This window comes from Muntiacus reevesi, chromosome 8 (assembly GCF_963930625.1).
Source record: "Muntiacus reevesi chromosome 8, mMunRee1.1, whole genome shotgun sequence".
Lineage (NCBI taxonomy): Eukaryota > Metazoa > Chordata > Mammalia > Artiodactyla > Cervidae > Muntiacus > Muntiacus reevesi.
This window is the reverse complement of record NC_089256.1, coordinates 57667073-57688098: the sequence shown is the minus strand read 5'-3', so window position 1 is coordinate 57688098 and position 21026 is coordinate 57667073. Positions and strand designations below refer to the sequence as shown.

General features: G+C 46.8%; 1 protein-coding gene across 1 annotated transcript; it reads right to left on the bottom strand.

The window, feature by feature from the left end:
- Nucleotides 1–266: 266 nt before the first annotated feature.
- On the bottom strand, nucleotides 267–3755 carry RTP2 (receptor transporter protein 2). Its single transcript, XM_065943436.1, has 2 exons — nucleotides 3592–3755; nucleotides 267–774 (listed from the first exon to the last, which is right to left on the bottom strand). The coding sequence occupies exons 1-2, from the start codon at nucleotides 3753–3755 to the stop codon at nucleotides 267–269; spliced, it is 672 nt and encodes a 223-aa protein (XP_065799508.1).
- Nucleotides 3756–21026: the final 17271 nt, after the last annotated feature.

Sequence of the window (21026 nt, the reverse complement as noted above, 5' to 3'; positions counted from 1 at the left end):
TAAGTACTAACACCAGACCGTGAGAGTTCTAAATCTACCTTAGACCCTTCTCCCCATGCCCCCATCACTGTGAGTTTTAATGGAAGGATTATTAAATACCTCCTGGAGGAACTTTCATTCTGCAGGGTAATAAACTGAAGTCCAGAGAGGTAACTGGGCTGTCCAGCATGATAAACTGAATCTGTAGCAGAAGCAGGACCAGAACTGCACCCCCTGCCTCCCAGCTCTCACTCCCACGAGCCCTCCCCGACCCTCAACCAGCTGCACTAAAGGAAGGTCGATCTCCGGAAGGAGAACTGCAGGTAGACAATGAGCAAACAGAGGGAGGCCCAGAAGAGGCACCAGCGAAGGGAGAAGAAGTTGTAGCCGGATCCCTCCCGGGCCCTTGACTTAGAGGCACCAGAGAAGGTCGCCTCCTCCTCCAGCAGCTTCTCGCTGGGCTTCCAGTGCACGATGCCCTCCTGGCAGGCCTCGCAGAACTCGCTGCGGTGCGGCCCGCTGTCTGGGCGGCTGGCCACGTGGATGCGGTACTGGCCGCCGTCCTCGTCGTAGCACTGCTCGCGCAGGCTGGTGATGAGGTTGTCCACCAGGCTCTCGATGTTCTCCTCCAGCATGCTCGACTCGTCCAGCCGCGCCGTGCCACACTCGTAGCACAGCTGCTTGAAGACACGCATGCGCACCGAGCCGGCCCGCTGGGTGCGGTCCAGGTACATGTGGAAGAGGATGACCACGTTGGCTGACTGCCAGGTGTGCCAGCACCAGGTGCAGTGGAACCTGCGGGGTAGAGAGACAGGGATGGTCAAGGCGGGCCTTCCTTCCAGCCAGCCCTCCTGGAGGAGCCTGGGAAGGAAGGGCCCTGGGCGCCTGTGCCCGGAAGTCAAGGTGGAGTGTTTACTGCCCCCTGGGTACATTAGTGCCTGAGCCGGCGTCTCCGCCTCCTCTTGGAGAACTCCCCTGGGCCTAGGACAGCATCCTCATAAGCCAGACACTGGAGCCATCTGGCTTCCAGCATTGCTCTCCAGCCTACCTCCTGTGTACCCTCCCTTGGCCAGACATGGGTCTGGATGCTGCCCAGGGTCACTCCTGCCAGTTTGGACCTTATTTCTCATCTGTGAAATGCAGGATAATTGTGTCCAATAAGAATCCTCCTGCTCAGACCTCTCATGACTCTGATAAAGGTGATGATCACACATCTCACTCATGCATCCTGTCTGCTCTGGGGCAAAGACTTGCCTCTAGCTGTCTCAAACACAGAACACAGAGAATTCACGGGACAGGCAGGCAGATGGGTGAGGTGGGCCAGCAGGGGGAAGACTATAGAGTTTTGTCCATGCACCTTCACAAAGCGCACTGTCCTATCCCTTGACAGATCATCCTTAGATCCCAATCCAGGGTTGCAGCTGAGGTTAGGAAGGTGCATCTTGGTTTGCATACCCCTCCGCACACATATACACACTCGCACATTTATGTACACACAGGCCCTCCACACACATATACACATCACATTTATATACACACTGGCTGCTTTGTCTAACCAGGCCCCTTTGGGTTTCAACCTCAATAAATACAAGAGAAGTGGCCTGGGACTCATATGGCTTAGGCTTCATCTCAGCTCTCCCCAGTGCTTGCACATCTTCAATGACAGAGAACTCAATACTGCCAATGGCAATTCCTTCCATCCCTGAGATAAAGCTCTTCCAGGGTCCTGTTCCTGAGGCTTTACGGCAGTCTTGGGTCCACTGAGTTGTCTGCCCTCACTGCTGACCCTCTCCAAGACCCCTGTAATTGGCCCTGAAGGACCTCTGATGAAGAACTCAATTCAGTCCAACAGGTCCTGCACATCACCTACTGTGATGCCAAGCACCACACAGCCCAGGCTGTGTAATGGAGATGAGGCCAAGCCTGGCCCCAAACCCCAGGGCCCACAGACAGCACAAGCGCAGCACAGGATCCAGGGCAGCCTGAGGCCGGGTTGGCAGGCCAGAGCGTCCTCACTGGTCGTGAGCCAACAGGGAGTGTGCCCCTCCATCCTGCCTCCCTGTGCTCGGCCAGAGCTGCGGTGCAGCAGGGTTACTGAGTCCCAACACTTATAGGTAGGGTGAGCCTCTGTGCAGAATATGCACAAGGGTGATGCTTCTCCAGCCCCGCCTGAGGCCAGCTGGGAGCCAGAAGTAGGACCAGCTGATCCCTAAGGTGAGAGGAGCCACAAGCCTGTGGGGCTCAGCCTCCAATTTGCTGGGCCCCTGCACCTGAGTTTCCAGCCCTTCCACCCCTCCCACTTGCCAACTCAGAGCTTCACATTGTCAGTCTCCTTCTTCTGCACCTTTTAAAATCAAGCCAATCTGGAGATCTTTCCTCTTTCCCCTCCCTCAAACCAGACCTCAGGTCTTATATCTCAAAGCATTGGAGCCAGAAAAAGGGAAACTTAGGATCATCTAGTCAGCCTTTCATTTCATGGAAAGAGAGCCCTCTGCACACACACAGCTAGTCAGAGACAGAGCTGGGGCCCAGCCCATAATAGGTGCCCATCAGATGTGTCTTGCGTGGGTTTAAGTTGAAATGAGCCAATCAACCCCTGCCTCTCTGTCTTTTGTCCTACAGTCAGGTTCACGCTAACATTTGCAGGTTTGGGGGAAGGAGTACAAGTGCAAGCTCCCCACCCACAGCCTGCCTCCTTCTTTCCCACCCCCAGCACCACAAGGAACTTCACAGGCAAGCAAGCATGTGTGAACAGCCCAGTCTGTGTGTCCCGGTTCTGTGTGTTTACACCCTCAGGACACAGACACCTACTGGCCTCCTCAGGAGCCTAGGGTTACCATCTGCCCTTAATTCAGTGGACCCAGGGAAGAGTCCCACATCAACCCTGGAGATGAGCTTGAAGCAGGTTGGGCAGGGCATTCTCTTGATCCCAACCCCAACCATGACCCAGAAGAGGGAGAGGCAAGTAGACCTCAGATGGATGTGTCCTCTTGACCCAAGGACCGCTTGCTGTTTGAAAGACATGGAGCTCCTATACCGTATGTGATGTGGTGCCCTGGGGACCCACTGAACTCCTGCCCAAAGATCTTTCTGTCACAGACCCATAGGTAAAAGAGCTGGAAGAGATTTGATTGATTACCTCAGGCCCACTCTCTGGTTTTGCAAATGTGAAAATGGAAACTACACAGGGAAAAGGATTTGCCCAAATTCACAGTTGTTAGCTTCAAAGCCAGTTTCTGGAAATTAGCAGGTGAACAATAAATGTTTTTGTATTCAAATCTGATGTCATTGACTTGACTGCACAGACCTAGGACCAGAGAGAGCTAAGGCTTTCCCCAATGGACCACTTGGCCTCCTCTGCTCTTTACTATGGAAAATGCAGAACTAGAGACAGAATACAACTTGCTAGGAGCACTCAGGGAGTCAGTGGCATAGCTGGGATTAGAATCAAAGTTGGTTGGACCCACCTAGCAGTTCCTTCTCTGGCCTCTAACCTCTAACCTGAGTTGACCCTACAATGGGGCTCCACGCATCTCTGCCTGGGTCTCTTGGAAGGTGCCCCCAGGGCTGTGCCACAGGGCTCCCCACAGCCCGTCACACCCCACCTCTTACCTGCCTGAGGCATGCTGTTCCAGATACTGCTTCCAGCCAGGGGCCAGCTCATTGGGCTTGAGGTTGGGGTCTATGATGAGCTCCCAGCTGTCGGCTGGCTTGGCCACCTCCATCTTCTCATAGAAGACTTTCTTCCACTCACAAGTGGTCAGGCTGGTACACATGGTCTGTTGGCAGGGCTGGGAGTTTGAGCTCAACCTGAGCGAGAACTCAGAAAATGGCCAGGTAGGTGCAGAGCAGTGCAATCTCTGAGGTCTGAAAATCTTCCTTGTCAGGACCAGAAGGAAACAGGACCCAGCAACCTCCTTCATCACCCTGGTACCTGTTGCCATGGCAGCTGAGGCCAGGGCTGGGTAAGAGGGAAGTCCCAAAGGGGAGTCCCAGGGCCCTGAGCTAGGCTGGGGATTCAGGGCTGGGCAGTGATGCAAGGGCAGTGAGCAGGGTAAAGGGCTGAGCCCCAGACCACACTCACCCAGGCTTCCCAGGTCTCCAGGAGGCAAGGACGATTCGGTGTTTCTGTTTCACCCCTACCAGTCTTCCAGGCATTCTGCACTTCATGTACTATGGTGACTGGGATACCCTAGGGGACCACGGAGAAATGAAAGAGTGGGAAATGCAGAGCCTATGGCACCCACACCCCTGATGTGCTGGAACCATCATTTACCATGTGCCAAGCACTAGCTGCTTGACCTATGCTCTGGCCAAGGCAGGGATTACCCCCTGCTTCACCCAGATCAGAAGGCTGGGCTTTATACACCTCCAAGTGGCCCATCCATGAGCCAGATTCAGCTCCACCAAACCCAAACCCATATGTTCATTTTGTTGTTGTTCAGTCACTAAGTCATGTATGACTCTGTGACCTCATGAACTGCAGCATGCCAGGCTTCCCTGTCCTTCACTGTCTCCCAAAGTTTGCTCAAACTCATGTCCATTGAATCGGTGATGCGATCCAACCATCTGATCCTCTGTTGCCCCCTTTACCTCCTGCCTTCAATCTTTCTCAGCATCAGAGTCTTTATTGCAGTACTACTGCACTCCTGACACATTAGGGAAGTGACACATTGAGAAAGAGGTGACATGTGGTCCCTTTGCTTGGGGAGCTCACAGACCAGGGCTGAGAGTCTCACCAGAGTTGGTGAGACAGAATATAACTTCACATGCTGTGAGAAGTATGGTGATAACATTTTAGATTCAGAAATTCATAGACTTGTTGAGCTCGTATTTGGTTCCTAATCCCAGGTAGCTGCTGGGGGAGCAACGTGGTTCTGTGCTGACGGCTACTGCTGCCTCCACTGGTGCTGAAAGAGGCAGGCATTAGGGTACCCACAGCTCCCTGATGCCCAATTTAAATACCTTTGAGACTAGCAGGGAACCTGGCCCCACATTTGCATAATCCAAACGAAGGCACAGTTGCTGGAGAGAGGCAGCCTCAGCAGGAAAAAGACAAGGTGACCTGGCGGCTGACTCCAGCTCTGCCCCAAGGTCTACATGGCCTTAGACTCTGTCATTTCCTACGGTGGCGTTCAGTCTTCTCACCCACACAGGGGAGGCTGTGATAGAGGGGCTCTTCCAGCAATAGTCTGGCCTTCCCAGGTGGAACTAGTGGTAAAGAACCCACCTGTCAATACAGGAGACATAAGAGATGCAGATTCGATCCCTGGGTCAGGAAGGTCCCTTGGAGGAGGGCATGGCAACCCACTCCAGGATTCTTGCCTGGAGAATCCCATGGACAGCGGGCCCTGGTGGGCTATAGTCCATGGGGTCACAAAGAGTCAGACACAACTGAAGCAACTTAGCACACATGTACACTGGCTGTAGTCACCTTTCGGTTCTTCAGTTAGGAAATTGGATCACAGAGTGAAGAGCTTGCAGAACCAAAAGGAGCCAGAAGGAAAGCTTTCAGCGTTGAACTCCAGACTTGGTCTTTGCCCTGAGTGCTGTTCACCTCAGGTGGGTCATGGGAATCACCACTGGAACGCCTCTCAGAGGGGGTCGTGCCCTCTACCAGCTGTGTGCTGAAGACCTCAGAAACACAAAACTCTGACTCAGAGACCGTGACTGAGAGCACTAGCGGGGCCCTTTATTTATTTAATTTTTGGCGGGGTGTGGGGAGGCCTACTCTTTATTTTTAAATATCTGATTTCCTCATTGAGCGCCTCATCTCTTCCCTGAAATCTCGTGACGCTGAATTAAAACTGCTTCTGCCCAGAAATGGAAATGATCTGGCCAAGGAAATTCCTGGGCTCAGGACTGGGCGGCTCACTCCTCGAAGGAGGTGCTCTTAGCGGTCGGGTTAGCAGCCAGGCAGGCTGGGGGTTCCTGGGAGTCCTGGGCCCTGAATGACTTGAGGAGCTCATGGCCCAGCCCAGAGCCATGTGCCAGGAGCTACTCTCTTGAAAATACTGTGTCATTGTTCTCAGAACAAATGACAATGAAGAAAAAAACCAAAAGAGGGCAGGATTGTCAGGGTTTACCTGCTTGCTTTTACTCAAATGATGCAATCCCCTTAGGCCTAGAATGAGTCTTAATTTGAGTGGGAGGACTCTAAGCAGAGACCAATATAAGTCTTCCTCCTGTACCACAGTCCTGTTTTCTCTCAAGGAGAAATGCTTGTGATACAACCAAATTACACCTCACAATTACAACCTCACTTGTCTGTAAAGAGCCCTGGGTTGCTCCTGGAGCCGCAGTGTAAGAGATCACTAATGTAGCTGTGGCCACATCACACACTGGCAGTTTCACTCTGCACGGTGGCATTATTTTTAAAAAAATGTTTATTGGAGTAGAGTTGATCTACAATGTTATGTTAGTTTCAGATGTACAGCAAAGTGAATCTGTTATACATATACATATACATATACATATACATATACATACATCCACTCTCTTTTAGATTCATTTTCCCATCTAGGCCATTACAGAGTATTGAGTAGAGTTCCCTGTGCTACACCATAGATTCTCACTAGTTGTCTATTTTATACATAGTGGTATGTACATGTCAATCTCAATCTTCCAACTTATCCCTCCTGCTTTATCCACTGTTAATCATAAGTTTATTTTCTTTTTTTCACTTTGACTTCAGTTTTATTCCAACTGTAACTTCCAGAGGGGGAAAAATGATCTTTTTTTTTTTCTATTTTTTACATGTTCATACTGAATAGCATGAAACATATCAGGATCTTTGGGGGGAGGGGAGCTTGTACTTCCTTATTAACATAACATAACTAATAAAGTTGACAATAGATTTAGAAAGAAATATCTCTTTTAGTAGCATTTCCGAAGATTGCCGTTACTGATGTGAACCCACTATTGAGACTTACGGGGTTCATAAGGTTATTTTTTACATCTGTAACTCTATTTCTGTTTTGTAGATAAGTTCATTTGTACCTTTTTTTAGATTCTGCATATAAGCAATATCATGATATTTCTCTTTCTCTGTATGACTTACTTCATTCAGTATGACAATCTTTAAGTCCATCCATGTTGCTATAAATGGCAAAATTTCATTCTTTCTTATGGCTGAATAGTATTTCATTGTATATATGTACCACATCTTCTTTATTCATTCCTCTGCCACTGATGCACATCTAGACTATTTCCATGTCTTGGTTATTGTAAATTGTGCTTTGGAAAATATTGGTGTGCATGTATCTTTGCAAATTATGGCTTTCTTCAGATATATGCCTAGGAGTGGGATTGCTGGATCATATGGCAACTCTATTTTTAGTTTTTTAAGGGACCTCTATATTGTTCTCCACTGCGGCTGTATTAGCTTATATTCCCACCAACAGTGTAGGAGGGTTTCCTTCTCTCCAGAAGGAAAAGCTTTCAGTGTTGAACTCCAGACTTGGTCTACAAACAAATTTATTGTTTGTAGAGTTTTTGATGATGGCCATTCTGATCAGTGTGCAGTGATACCTTATTATAGTTCTGATTTGCATTTTCCTAATAATTAGTGATGTTGTACTTTTTAAACATCATATGTCATTTTTGGAGAAATATCTATTTAGATCTTCTGAACATTTTTTGATTGGGTTTGTTTTTTTTAATTGAGCTGCATGAGCTGTTTGTATATTTTGGAGATTAATCCCTTGTTAGTTATTTCATTTGCAAATATCTTCTATTCTGGAGGGTTGTGTTTTCATTTTGTTTATGGTTTCCTTTGCTGTGCGATAGATTTTAAGTTTAATTAGGGCCCATTGTATTTTTTTTTTTTTCATTACTCGAGGAGGTGGATTGAAAAGTCTTACTGCGACTTATGTCAGAGTGTTCGGCCTCTATTTTCTTCTAAGAGTTTTACAGTGCTTGGCCTTACATTTGGGTCTTTAATCCATTGTGAGCTTATTTTTGTGTGGTGTTGGAGTGTGTGGTCTCAGGACTTTATGAAGCTCAGGTTCTTTATGTCTCATCACAGAAAAAATTCAGTGAGAGACAAAGCGATAGGTAAGAAGTGGATTTATTTAGAAAGAAACACACTCCACAGACAGAATGTGGGCCATGTCAGGAGAGAAATGTCCCCTACTTAGTTTTTAAAAGATAATATAGAAGGACAGGGAAGCTTCCCAGGTGGCTCAATGGTAAAAATGCACGTGCAGGAGTCTCAGGAGATTTGATTTGGATTTGATTCCTGGATCAGGAAGATCCCCTGGAGAAGGAAATGGCAACTCACTCCAGTATCTTGCTGGGGAAATCCCATGGACAGAGGAGCCTGGCAGATTACAGTTTTGGGGGTCGCAAAGAATCAGACATAATTGAGCACGCATCATGCATAGGAGGACAGGAAAATCTTAATGTGAACTGATTCCAGTAAGGATGGGAAAAAAAGAATCTGAAAAATAATTTATACTAGAGAGTAAGTTCTGTGATGATAAAGTAGCCAAAGTTGCAAAATTCATTATAATTATTTAATCCGTGTTGCTCTCTGCACAATTAAATCAAGACCAAGAGGGCGAGGGAACTCTAAGCTTCAATCCAGAATGGCTTCAATGTCCAAGGGGACCTATTGATGTAAACTGGTCAGAGTACACCACCAAACTCATGGGTAGCTTCAGTTTCCATATGGGAGTCCAAGTTTTTCTTCCAAGAGACTTTACATGATGTAAGAAACAGCAGAAGTCACAAACCTGAGACATCAGGAAACAGCTAAGGAAACAATGAAACAAGAAAAAAAACAGATTATTTCTTCACCTTAAAATCTAGTTGAAAGGAAAATCCTGATTAGCCTTAATTATAGTAAAAGTTAATAGTGACAGAGTGCTTACTTTGCATCATGAGTTTTTCTTAGTACTTTACATATGTTAATTAATTTAAACACACAAGAATTCTATGAGGTTGATAATATAATTATTATCCCCATATTACATATGAGGAAATTGAAGCATCAAAAGTCTAAGTTATTTATTGGCAGTCACTTAATTGTTGGTCTTCCCCAATGGCTCAGCTGTAAAGAATCAGCCTGGAATGCAGGAGATGCAGGAGACTCAGGTTCGATCTCTAGGTTCCTCTCTAGGAGGAAGATCCCCTGGAGGAGGATATGACAACCCACTTCAGTATTCTTGCTTGGAGAATCCCATGGGCAGAGGAGCCTGGTGGGCTATACTCCATAGGCTCACAAAGAGTTGGACACGACAGTAGCAACTGAGCTTGCACGCATGCACTTGGTTAATCAGTGACAGTTCCAAGATTTGGACCCAAACAATCTGGCTTACCAATATGTACATTTTATCTTAAAGAAGCTTTTATCTTAAAGAAGCTTGTCCCTAGGTCCAGATTTATTAAAAGTAATAAACTCACTATAAAATGTCAAGCAATACAACAATATATTAAAGAATAGGCCGAAGTTCTACATTCTCTTCTCCCTACCTATCCCTGCCCTTCACTATTTTGTCGTTATTATTGGTAAAAATTTTACTTTATTTGACCATAAAATGTGTTTGAATTAAAAAGGGAGTGTAACGATTTTAAGTGTTGTATAGCACCGATATATTTCTAGTCTGGTATATAATGACTTACAAAGCATAGAGTCTTATTCCCGAGCCTGTGTTCAGACACCCCATCTGGCTCCAGCCATCAACCCCTCAGCTGCAGCATCCCCTTGAGCCTCACACATGCTGCTGCCCACACCATACCTTGTGACGTCATTACGATACTGCCTCTGTGTAAAAATAGACTATCAAAAGCTGAAAAAAAGTGGTTAATTTGTGATATGAGGTCACGCTTCGGCAATCTGTGATTCCAGTAAAAGGCAGCAAGCCTTTGTATACATTTCTTGAGTTTTCGACTTCGGGATTCTCGAAAGTTCAGGCAAATAGTCTCCAGCAATGTGAAGGGTCTGCTCTTGGCATAAACCTTTCTATGGGGAGACAGAGACCTGGATACTTATCTCAAATTGGTGATAACCTCAGATGGATCACTTTCATTCTTGAGTATCTTCTATTTCCAAATCTCAGAAGTGCCCACCTCCCCAGCTCTGTTCACTGATGAGATTTTGGTGTTGAGAGGAACCATGAAAAGCAAAGTGCTCTCTCCAACCCTAATGCAGATGTCTGGTCCTTAATGTTATTGTTCCTACCGACCCATCTGTGTTTCCCCGTACTTTTGCTTCTGGTAGTCCCGTAGCTTCCTCCAGCTTTGTCTTATGGATTCAAGGAACTATAGGTACTGAGATCTATTTTTAAATCCACAAATAGACAGTTATTGATTGACTCCCTGACAATGCAGAGTGAAGCTCTGAGGCTATTGGGATGAACAAAACACAGTCCCTGCCCTTCTAGATTCAGTCTGAGGCAGCACAGAGGTGGCTTTGTGGTCTTGAAACAATCGTACCTTCACTGCAATGACATTCTATCCATGAACATGTGGCTCTCTTGCTAGAATAAGCTCCTTCTCTTCTTCTCTGACCCATGAATTGTTTTAGGGTTTTGTTGATTTTTTTTTTTTTTTAATTTACAGATGAATGGGATTTTTCCGGTTTTCATTTTGTTATTGATTTTTAACTTAATTGCATTGTTCTGAGAGAATGCAGTCTGTAATGGTACCAAACCTTTGACATTTTCTGAGGCTGCTGTTGCCCTTTCTTTATTGTACTTTTCTGTATTTAGGCTTTTAAATTTTGTATTGAATATATTTTGAGAGATGGTGTAATATTACAGTTAAAACCTCAAATTCTAGAGCCATTATCTGTATTTAGCTCCAGTTCTGCCTGTTACTGGCAGCATAAAATTGGATGATTATCTGTCTCCATGTCCATAGAGTAGGGATAGTACTGGAGATTTTGCAATGGTATTGAGAGGATCAATGAGTTCATACTTATACAAAGCTAAAAGCACGTAGTGAATGCCCCTGGCACATAGTGAATGCTCCACAAATGGTATTTATTATTATCATTTCACTATATTATATTGCTATTAGTATGTTCCATTTATGAAACATTCTGAAAATGATGAATTTATACAGATGGAGAACAGATTAGTAGTTGTCAGGGATTAGGGATGAAGAGAAAAAGAGGATAACTGAAGGTGTAGCACGAGGGAGTTTTGTGGTGATAGCACAGTTGTGTATACTGATTGTGGTGGCCATAAATCTATACAGGAGATAAAATTGCACATGGCTATCCACACACACACATACACACACATGTGCATGCACCAATTCGTGTAAAACTGGCAAAATATGAATAAGATCTATGGTTACACCGTCTGAGTCACCGTCCTGACTTTGATATTGTGCCTGGTGGCTCAGACAGTAAAGAATCTGCCTGCAATTCAGGAGACCCAGATTCAGTCCCTGGGTCAGGAAGATCCCCTGGAGAAGGGAATGGCTACCCACTCCAGTATTCTTGCCCAGAGAATTCCATGGACAGAGGAGGCTGGTGGGCTACACCCTTCGGTCACAACACAACTGAGAGACTAACACCTTTATAGTTACATAATACTTTACCACTGGGGGAATCTGGGAGAAGGGTACACAGGCCCTCTATGTACGACTTTTGTGACTTCCTATGAATCTATAATTATTTAAAAGTAAAAAAAAAATTTTTTTAAGATCCTAGAAGTGAAAGTGAAAGTCACTCAGTTATGTCCGACTCAGAAGTGAAAGTGAAAGTCACTCAGTTATGTCCGACTCTGAGACCCCATGGACTGTGGACCCACCAGGCTCCTCTCTCCATGGAGTTCTCCAGGCAAGAATACTGGAGTGGGTAGCCATTCCCTTCTCCAGGGGATCTTCCCAACCCAGGGATCAAACCCAGGTTTTCCAAATTGCAGACAGATTCTTTATCATGAATCTATAATTATTTAAAAGTAAAAAAAAAAATAAATTTTTAATGATCCTAGAACATTGTGACTATTCATTAAATGTTATTTAGTATCACTATTATTGTCATCACTGTTTTCCAAATTTTTATGCACTTCACTTGTATTAATTTCAAAATTAAACACACAGCAATAAGTTATTTTTAAAAGAAAGATTATGCCTTAGCAGTTATGAATTGTAATTATGTAGGAACTTTAAGCCCCACGGCAACTGTTAAGTAGAGTTTTTGTAAGCCCCTCTTGAACTGTGACAGTAACAGAAGGCTTGACCAGGGAAGCCCAAATCCTGGGTGTGTAAGTGTTGGTCTCCTGGATGCAGAACACACTGGGAACAACAGATGAGAAGGGGCCAGCCTCCAGCAATTAGAACTCTGGGGTCTGGATGCCTGAAATTCTAGTCCTAGCATGCCCCCAGCGAGAGAAATTACCCATCACTGTCTCCCATCTCCCAGTTACATAGGCTGGAAAAGTCAGAGTCATGGTTTCTTGAAGTGGCTTGGGAGACCATCCTGGACTGTCTTTTCATTTAGAACCAGAACCTGAGGACCAGAAGAAGCTTCCTGACCAAGAGCAAAGACCTTGAGTAAAGGTCAGAGCTGTTTGCCTGGGACAGCACTGTGTGAAGTCCACGTCAGCAGGGATTGGCTGATGCCACACCACCCCCCCCACACACACCTACCCAGGGTCACTGAATATGACTAGGAGGGCACAATTTAGGGTCCCTCACCAGGTCCTTGGCATGGAAAGGGAGCAGCTAGGCAGCCAGGCCACACCTGATACCAGGCCCCCGAAGTTCAGGGCCACATTCTGACATGAGCCTGCTGTTGTCATGTCATGCCATGTTCTATGCCATGCCTCTCCATTTCCTCTCCATCTTCCTTAAAAGATTGTGATTTTACATGGAAGAGAATTCTAGTTCTGAGATCCTGAACTCTCTCCTAGCCTGTGATGTACAGTCAGAGAAGCCTTGCACATGAAGATAGCGCGATGACGCAGAATTTATTTTTACCTCATCACCCAGCACACAAAGATACTGTCTACGTGAGCAGCCTCCGACCGCAGGTTGGAAGGCAAAGTTTCCACTCCCGGCCCAGCACTTAACCTTCATGTGTTCTCCTTTCTGAGCCTCAGATTCTTCATCTGCCAAATGGATTCTTTCTTGACTGGCAAGATGGCATTGAAGATTAAGTGAGCTCGTGGAAATGAAACCTCCTGGTGATCTCTAAAGTTAGTATTCTTACTAGTGTCATCTCCTTTGACCCCCCCCCCCTCCTTTCCAAGAAGAGCTGCAAAAGCTAAACTCAAAGGAATGACTTTCTGAGTGGAAATTTACACTCCCAAGCAGGTCTCTGAAGGAGAGATTTGAGGGCCAAAGGACCTCAAGTCACATCCCATAGGCCACTAGCCATTTCTGTTGGATAACTTTGCTGAGGAAGGAGGGTCATAGAAAAGGAAGAAGCACAAAGCGTAGGAGGCCAATTAGAAAAAAACTGCACAGACTCATGTACATCGTGGGGGCTTCCCAGGTAGCACAGTGGTAAAGAATCCTCCTGCCAAAGCAGGAGATCCAGGAGACATGGTTGTCTCTGGGAAGATCTTTTGATCTCTGGGAATACCCCCTGGAGTAGGAAATGGCAACCCACTCCAGTATTCCTGCCTGAAAAATTCCATGGACACAGGAACCTGGCAGGCTACAGTCCATGGGGTCGAAGAGAGGTGGACATGACTTGCCACTGAGATACTCATTTACAGTCTTTCCCCGGAAACAGTGGAGGGCACCTGTGCCCTTCACGGCTTGGTCTACCCTGCCACCTTGTGGCTCTTCGCTAGACTGCACTAATAGAACTGCCTCATATAATCTGGGTGCCAGAAGAGCTATGAAACCAGCTGGAACCCTTAATCACATACTCACTCTTTCAGTCTGCCATTCAAGAAAACTCTACAGATGCTCATGGTTTTCCAGGCTGAGAAAATTCGTGAATGCATGGTCTTTAAAGAGTTCCCAGGGTGAGGGAAAGTAGAAGAAGAAAATAACACAAGTTAAGCAGAGACTGTAACCCTGCTTACAAGGACACTGAAGACTGGTATGTTGGGAAAATGATGAATTTCCCCATGAGACTAAAAGAGAGGGAGCTCCAGGTAGGAACAGAGGGCGATGAGGTGTAGTCCCACTCTCAACAAATGCTGTGTGTGAACCCCCAAGAAAAAAGGAGGGACACAGGCCACCCCTGGAATGCAGCTCAGTTCAGGGGTACAGAAGCTGTTCATTCTACACAAAATAACCCCAGACTCATATGGTCATGCTCTTTCCTCTTTTGAGTTTCATAAACAGGCCCATGCTCTTGACTCTTTCCATGATCAGAACCAGTGGGATGGGATCTTAGAAAAACCTCAAGCTTGAACAGGACCTTAGAGCGATTTAGTTCAACTCTCCCCACAAGTCAAAGTTACTGCCACCTCACTGTGCATTTTCTGCTTCGTCCCCTCAGAAGTGAGCCCAGAAGCTCACCTCAAAGCCCATCCCATGCTTAGACATCTATGTGAAAATCCTTCATTCAATCCAATTGAGTTCCTCCTCTTTATAAATCTTGGCTCAAGTTTCGCTCCTCTCAGGCCACACTGAAAAAGTGATGCCATATAGGAAGACATAGGACGAAGACAATCATTTAGTGGCTGCACTCAGGTTGTAGAAATAGAAAATCATGGCAGTGATTTTACTGAAAAGAATACTGGTTTAGCTATTGGGAAAGGTGTGTCTGAGTCCTCCTAGAATCTTTGCTTACTGTCACTTGTCATCCTTTTATGTACGGTGAAGGGGCTGAATGAGAGTCGAGATTCTCACCTCTCACCAGGGAGCGGGCAGCAGTACATTTACACGCTCACTATGGCAGAGGTCTGGATTAGGTCACCACCAGGGTCAGCGCAAACTCTCCAGGACTTTTCAAAATACCACTAAATATAATAGTCTCCTGTTCCTGTTAGGGGACTTTTATCAAACCTGTAAAGATCTGTATACATATTCTCAGAGATCCCTATTCTGCAGAGATTTCATGGCTCTCAGAGCTTTCTCCCCTCTGTATACTGGAAGTCCCTTACTCACTGAGCTTAGTTACTTTGTTTCCTGGTTCTCTTCTGAGATGAGGCACACTTCCCTCCCTCCCCTGCAGCCGCCATTGATAAGAAAGACTGGTGGTGAGAGGGGAAAGAGAAGAGATACTGCCCGACTCCTACCAAGAGACCTCTTGTCTGGGCGAGGTCAGGTATGCGCCCCTCCCCACCTCCTGCAGTGCTTTACTGGGACATGACTGAGGCCACCCTGCAAAGCCCTGTGCCCGGAGTCAAGAAGTCCCTCCAAATCTTAGTTCCCTTCACCTCGGACAGTAAAGAGAAAGTGTAAAGAAGACGCGTGGTGAGAGCACCTCACCACCCCCTCCCACGGATAACTCCTGTCCTGTGCTGAATTGCTGTATGCAATTGCTGTATGCGCTCAGTCATGCCCGACACTTGAGACCCCATGCACTGTGGCCCACCAGGCTCTTCTGTCCATGGGATTTTCCAGGCAAGAATAGTGGAGTGGGTTGCCATTTCCTTCTCCAGGGGATCTTCCCAACCCAGGGATTAAACCCATGTCTCTTGCATCTCCTGCATTGGCAGATGGGGTTCTTTACCACTAACACCACTTGGGAGGCCCATAGGCTAAAGTAAGCATCCCCATTCTTATGTTGAAATCCTAACCCTCAGTACCTCAAAATGTGACCTGATTTGGAAACAGGGTCTTGGCAGATATAATTAGTGAAGATGAAGTCAGTATGGTGGATGCTACTCCCATGTGATTGGTGTCTGTATTAAAAAGGGAAATACGGATACAGGTACACACACACACACGGGGAGAATGCCAGGTGAAGATGAAGACAGAGATCAAGGTGATGCTTCTACAAGCCACGGAGTCACAAGTGTTTCCACTAAGCTAATGGAAGCAAAAGGAGAGGACTGGAATAAAATCCTTCCTCAGTGAGCTGCAGGAGACCCCAGTTTGATTTCTGGTTTAGGACATCCCCTGGAGAAGGGATAGGCTACCCACTGCAGTATTCTTGGGCTTCCCTGGTGGTTCAGCTGGTAAAGAATCTGCTTGCAATCCGGGAGACCTGAGTTCAATCCCTGAGTTGGGAAGATCCCCTGGAGAAGGGAATGGCTACCCACTCCAGTATTCTGGCCTGGAGAATTCTATGGACTGTATAGTCCACAGGATCGCAAAGAGTCAGACACTACTAAGTGACTTTCACTTTCTTTTCACTGAGCTCAAAAGGAAGCAAGCCTGCCAACTCCTTGATCTCAGAGTTGTGGGACAACCCACTTCTGAGTCCAAGCCACTTAGTTTTTGGTGCTTTATTAAGGCATCCCTAGCAAACCAGCCACCTCCAGAGATGGCTGCTATGGGTGACATCAAGGAAGGGAGATCTTCACAGATGGAAGGAGGCACTGCAATCCCACAGAAAGGAGGAGGACTTCACCAGCCCCCGGAGTGCTTCCATCCAGCCCCAGGTCCACAGGCCCGCTACCCTGTGCTGCCCTAAAGAGCAGCTTGCCATTCCCAGCATTTTGGAATCCTCAAAGCCGCACCCCTCTCCCACCCCAAGAGTCAGAAACATCACTTTTTAGCCACAATGGCATGTCTCATGTTTCTTTGTGAGTTTACTTCCATGTTAGACCATGTTTTGTCTTTCCAAGTGACTGCACATTTCCTGGAGGCTGGGACCATGTTATAAACCACCTGGGTGTCAGGAGAGCTCTTTGTTAAAAATTTTGGGTGTGACCTTAAACTTATTGCCTTTCCCCTGGTTTTGACACCCATAGACTAAAATCTGGGCTTCCCAGGTGGTGATAGTGGTAAAGAACCTACATGTCAATGCAGGAGACACAGGTTCAACCCCTGGCCTGGGAAGATCCCCTGGAGGAGGGCATGGCAACCCACCCCAATATTCTTGCCTGGGAAATCCCATGGACAGAGGAGCCTGAAGGGCTTCAGTCAATAGGGTCTCAAAGAGTTGCCCTGACTGACGTGGCTTAGCACGCACACAGCCTAGAACCCCGAGCTTCCCTAGTGGCTCAGACAGTAAAGAATCTGTCTGCAATGCAGGAGTCCTCAGTTCATTTCCTGGGTTGGAAAGATCCCCTGGAGAAGGCAATGGCAACCCACTCATGTCCTTGCCTGGAAAATTCTACGGACAGAGAAGCCTGGTGGGCTACAGTCCTTGGGGTCACAAAGAGTAGGACACAACTGAGTGACTAACATTTTTACTTCTTTCTTCAGACTAAGATCCTAATTGCTAAGGCCCGTACAGGCTTGCTATTCTGTGATTCTGATTCTAAGCAAGCTTGTTATTTAATCAACCTGCCTGTTGCAAGTACTAAAGGAGGAGGGACCCAGGAAACTCATCTCTTAGAGGTGTTAACGGAGAAGTTAGTCTCTTGTGATTATATGAGTCAGAATCATTTAATAAAGGGGCAAGACTCCAGGGGCTTCAGTTCAGTTCAGTCACTCAGTCACGTCTGACTCTTTGTGACCCCATGGATTGCAGCATGTCAGGCCTCCCTGTCCATCGCCAGCTCCTGGAGTTTACTCAAACTCATGTGTCCATTGAGTCGGTGATGCCATCGAGTTGTCTCATCCTCTGTCGTCCCCTTCTCCTCCTGCCTTCAATCTTTCCCAGCAGCAGGGTCTTTTCCAAGGAGTCAGTTCTTCGCATCAGGTGGCCAAAGTATTGGAGTTTCAGCTTCAGCATCAATCCTTCCAATGAATATTCAGGACTGATTTCCTTTAGGATGGACTGGTTGGATCTCCTTGCAGTCCAAGGGACCCTCAAGAGTCTTCTCCAACACCACAGTTCAAAAGCATCAATTCTTCTGCGCTCAGATTTCTTTATAGTCCAACTCTCACATCCATACTTGACTACTGGAAAACCCATAGCCTTGACTAGACGGACATTTGTTGGCAAAGTAATGTCTCTCCTTTTTAATATGCTGTCTAGGTTGGTCATAACTTTTATTCCAAGGAGCAAGTTGTCTTTTAATTTCATGGCTGTAGTCACCTTCTGCAGTGATTTTGGAGTCCATAAAGTCTGTCACTGTTTCCACTGTCCAGGGACTTAGGGTTAAGATAGTTCTCTGTGGGTTCCAAACCCCACTGAGTGTTCTTCCTAGACTCCAAGACCCTCCTGCTCAGCCTGCCTTTCTGGAAGGCCATTTCCTTAGTGATGCTGAAGCCTTTCCTCCTTCAGTGAAGGTGCCTGACCCTGGAGACTGTGTTGCTGGTGCCCATCAGGTCTCGGCAGCTGCGTGCCTTTGAGAAGCCTCCTGCCACTGCTTTGAGGGATTGGAGGAACGTAGTCTTTCCATGTGGTTACAGTACACTGGGTATACAATGCTTTGTATCTTACATGGGAGGGATTACAGCATTCCTTAGCCTCTTATTGAGAACCCTGAACTTGATCTGAGAGCACTGAATGGTCTCCCTGATGGCACACACCTCAAACCTTGGTTACATGTGTAAACTGTGCTCTTTTGGTTCCAGGAAACAGGGATTCAGTCAAACCAGGCCCAGTGTGATGGGTGATATAGGAGTAGAGGCAGAGACCTTATTATGAAGTGGTTATAAAAGAGATGGAATATTCTAGAAATCAACCTGGTGGTGGCAGGGCATTCTAGTTAAAATCCTTGCTCAGGGGTCGCATTGTGGTGCCATTAATGACACTCACCTTCTCCCCAGGGGATCAGCTTTTCTCTGCATCACTTTCCTTTTCTTTCCTTATCCCAATTCTCTTAGTGTTTTCCAAACATATCTCTGATAGAATGTATAGTTTCTAGAAGGCACAGAGTGAACATTTTTATTATGAATGATGACTCTTTATTGTTTATGTTGGAAGAACTATCTAGTGAAAGTGAGTTGATTTGAAGAAAACTAGTACATAAATGTTCAAGGTATGATGAAATAGCAAAATCATGAAGGTGGATTACATATCACCGAAACTGGAGAAACACTGGACTGGCTGGTTGTTTCCAAATGTCACTGTAAATCCCCAGGACACAAGATTCTAGTGGCCCAACTCATCATTGCCTCTCTCAGGCAGCACTTTGCCCTGGGGTCCCGTGTCCATCCTTAGACAAATCAGCGAGGCAGGTCATGTGGTATGAGATGTGACTACCCAAGGTTTGACTCCTCCATCAGGGCTGGGACAAAGCAGTTTTTTTTTCTTTAATTCTGTGTGCAGGTGCAGTTTGATGTGTTATTATGGCCCCTGGTTTTCCATTGTAACTTCTCAAACTGCTGCTATTCTGGAGTTTCTGAGGCAGGTGTGTGTATCCCCCCCACTCCCCACCCCCGATACCTCTACTCTGAGTAGTTATGAGATAGAATGTGATTGCTGATACCAACGTGCTTTGAAAATCCTAAACACCTCACAAATGCCAGATGTTATTACCGTGTTTAATAGATATATTACTCTGAGTGACACAGAGAGGCAAATGAACCTATATTCCAAAGGAAACAGCCCATTTTTTCCAAAAAAAGAGGTGATTGAACGTCCACCAACAAGCAATTGTATGAACTCAGATTAGTTGGCCACATCTTAGCTGCATTACCCTGGACAAATCCCTGCATCAGCTTTCTCATTTCTGCAATGGGAACTTTTGTGACCGATCTTCTTTCCCTCCGGTTGGGGTCAGAGGCGGGAGCCTGCCCTCCACTCTCTGCCCCAGTCCCTTCCTGGGTCGAGGACAGATGTCAGCGAGGTGATCCTTACCATCCTTCATCCTTTCCAGCTCCGAAGTAGATTCTAACCAATCTCTCCGGGTCCACCTTCCAACCACTACTCTGGTCCTTAGCAACTTTTCCTCTCAAAACCCCACAGCTGAGAGAAAAGCATCAGACACCCTGATTTAAAAGTTAGGCATTTGTGAAAAGTTGTGCCACAATCACGCTTTGGTAATAAAAATTCTGTATTCCCTCTGCCCCAGCACAACTGCTTAGAGATGTTTGCCTTTTACCTGTTATTGATTGTCAATTGGCTGCAGTTACTCTTTGATCTTCTCTTCTGTTTGAACTTGAATGCCACCCACACTGTCTGCCCCAGCCTCCTCCTCTCTCTATTAAACAGTAATGATATGTAAACAAACGCGGAGGCCCCTGGGGAGCCGAGCAGCCCTGGGGCCAGCCTCCCTCCAGCCTGTGAATTGTCATTCCTGAAGCTGTCTGTTTTGTAAGTTCTTCTGCCAAGTGTCGTGGGAGCAGAGGGATCATTTTCCCCCCTTTCAAAGAGCGGGGTGAGCCGAGGCTTTGAGCTGGCGAGTCCTTTAAAGTCATCTTCAAAGGAAACCTGAGCTGCAAGGCCGGCCATGTGGCTGGCAGAGGGGCGATGTGACTTTCTGAGGTTCCCTCCTGGGCTTTGGGTGGTCAGCTCCCGCAGACTTCCCAGCACGTGCTTGGAGCCTGCTGCAGGGGCATTGCCAAGGGACGGCACTGTCCGGAAAGTGGCCTGAGGGCCCAGGGAAGGCTCCCTCCCGTCCCCGCCCCCCACCGCCACCACCACCCAGGAACGGGAGGGAGCTGTGAGGACTTTCTCCTCTGGGCAGGCAGCCATGACCACACTTGTCTTCACCATTCTTAGCTCCTGCCAGTCAAACTTGGTTTCTGAGGGGGTTTGAGGTAAAATAAAACCGGGTGCCAAAGTAAGCCAGGGTGAATCATGGAATGGTAAACAATCTAGTTAATCCGATTCCCTCAGGGGTGGGTGGGAAAGGGACTCAGAGGCGTAATGGTTGTCACACAGGAAGAGGTAGCCGACTTCCACCAGAGTTCTTCGTGCAAAGTGTGCTTCTGCAGGGATGGGGTTTGGCTTGGCTCACAGGGATTCATAAAGCTTCTGAGTCTATAGATGTCTGTCCATCACCTAACAGACAGCAAAAATCCTCCAAAGGCACCAGGGGTGAGGAAGGCAAGAGTTGAAGCTGAGGCTTTCCATACTGTCCTTGGACCCCCAGGAGAGAGAAACTGTTTACAAAGCCAGGAGGCAAGATGAGCCTTCTTGCTTCATAGAATGAGCAAACTCTCCAAGACCCAGAGGAGGA

Bases quoted from the DNA above. Each gene is read 5' to 3' on its own strand.
- RTP2 (XM_065943436.1), bottom strand. From the start codon at position 3,755: ATGTGTACCAGCCTGACCACTTGTGAGTGGAAGAAAGTCTTCTATGAG. The intron at 775-3,591 runs GTAAGAGGTGGG...TCTACCCCGCAG, and splicing joins GAACAGCATGCCTCAGGCAG to GTTCCACTGCACCTGGTGCT.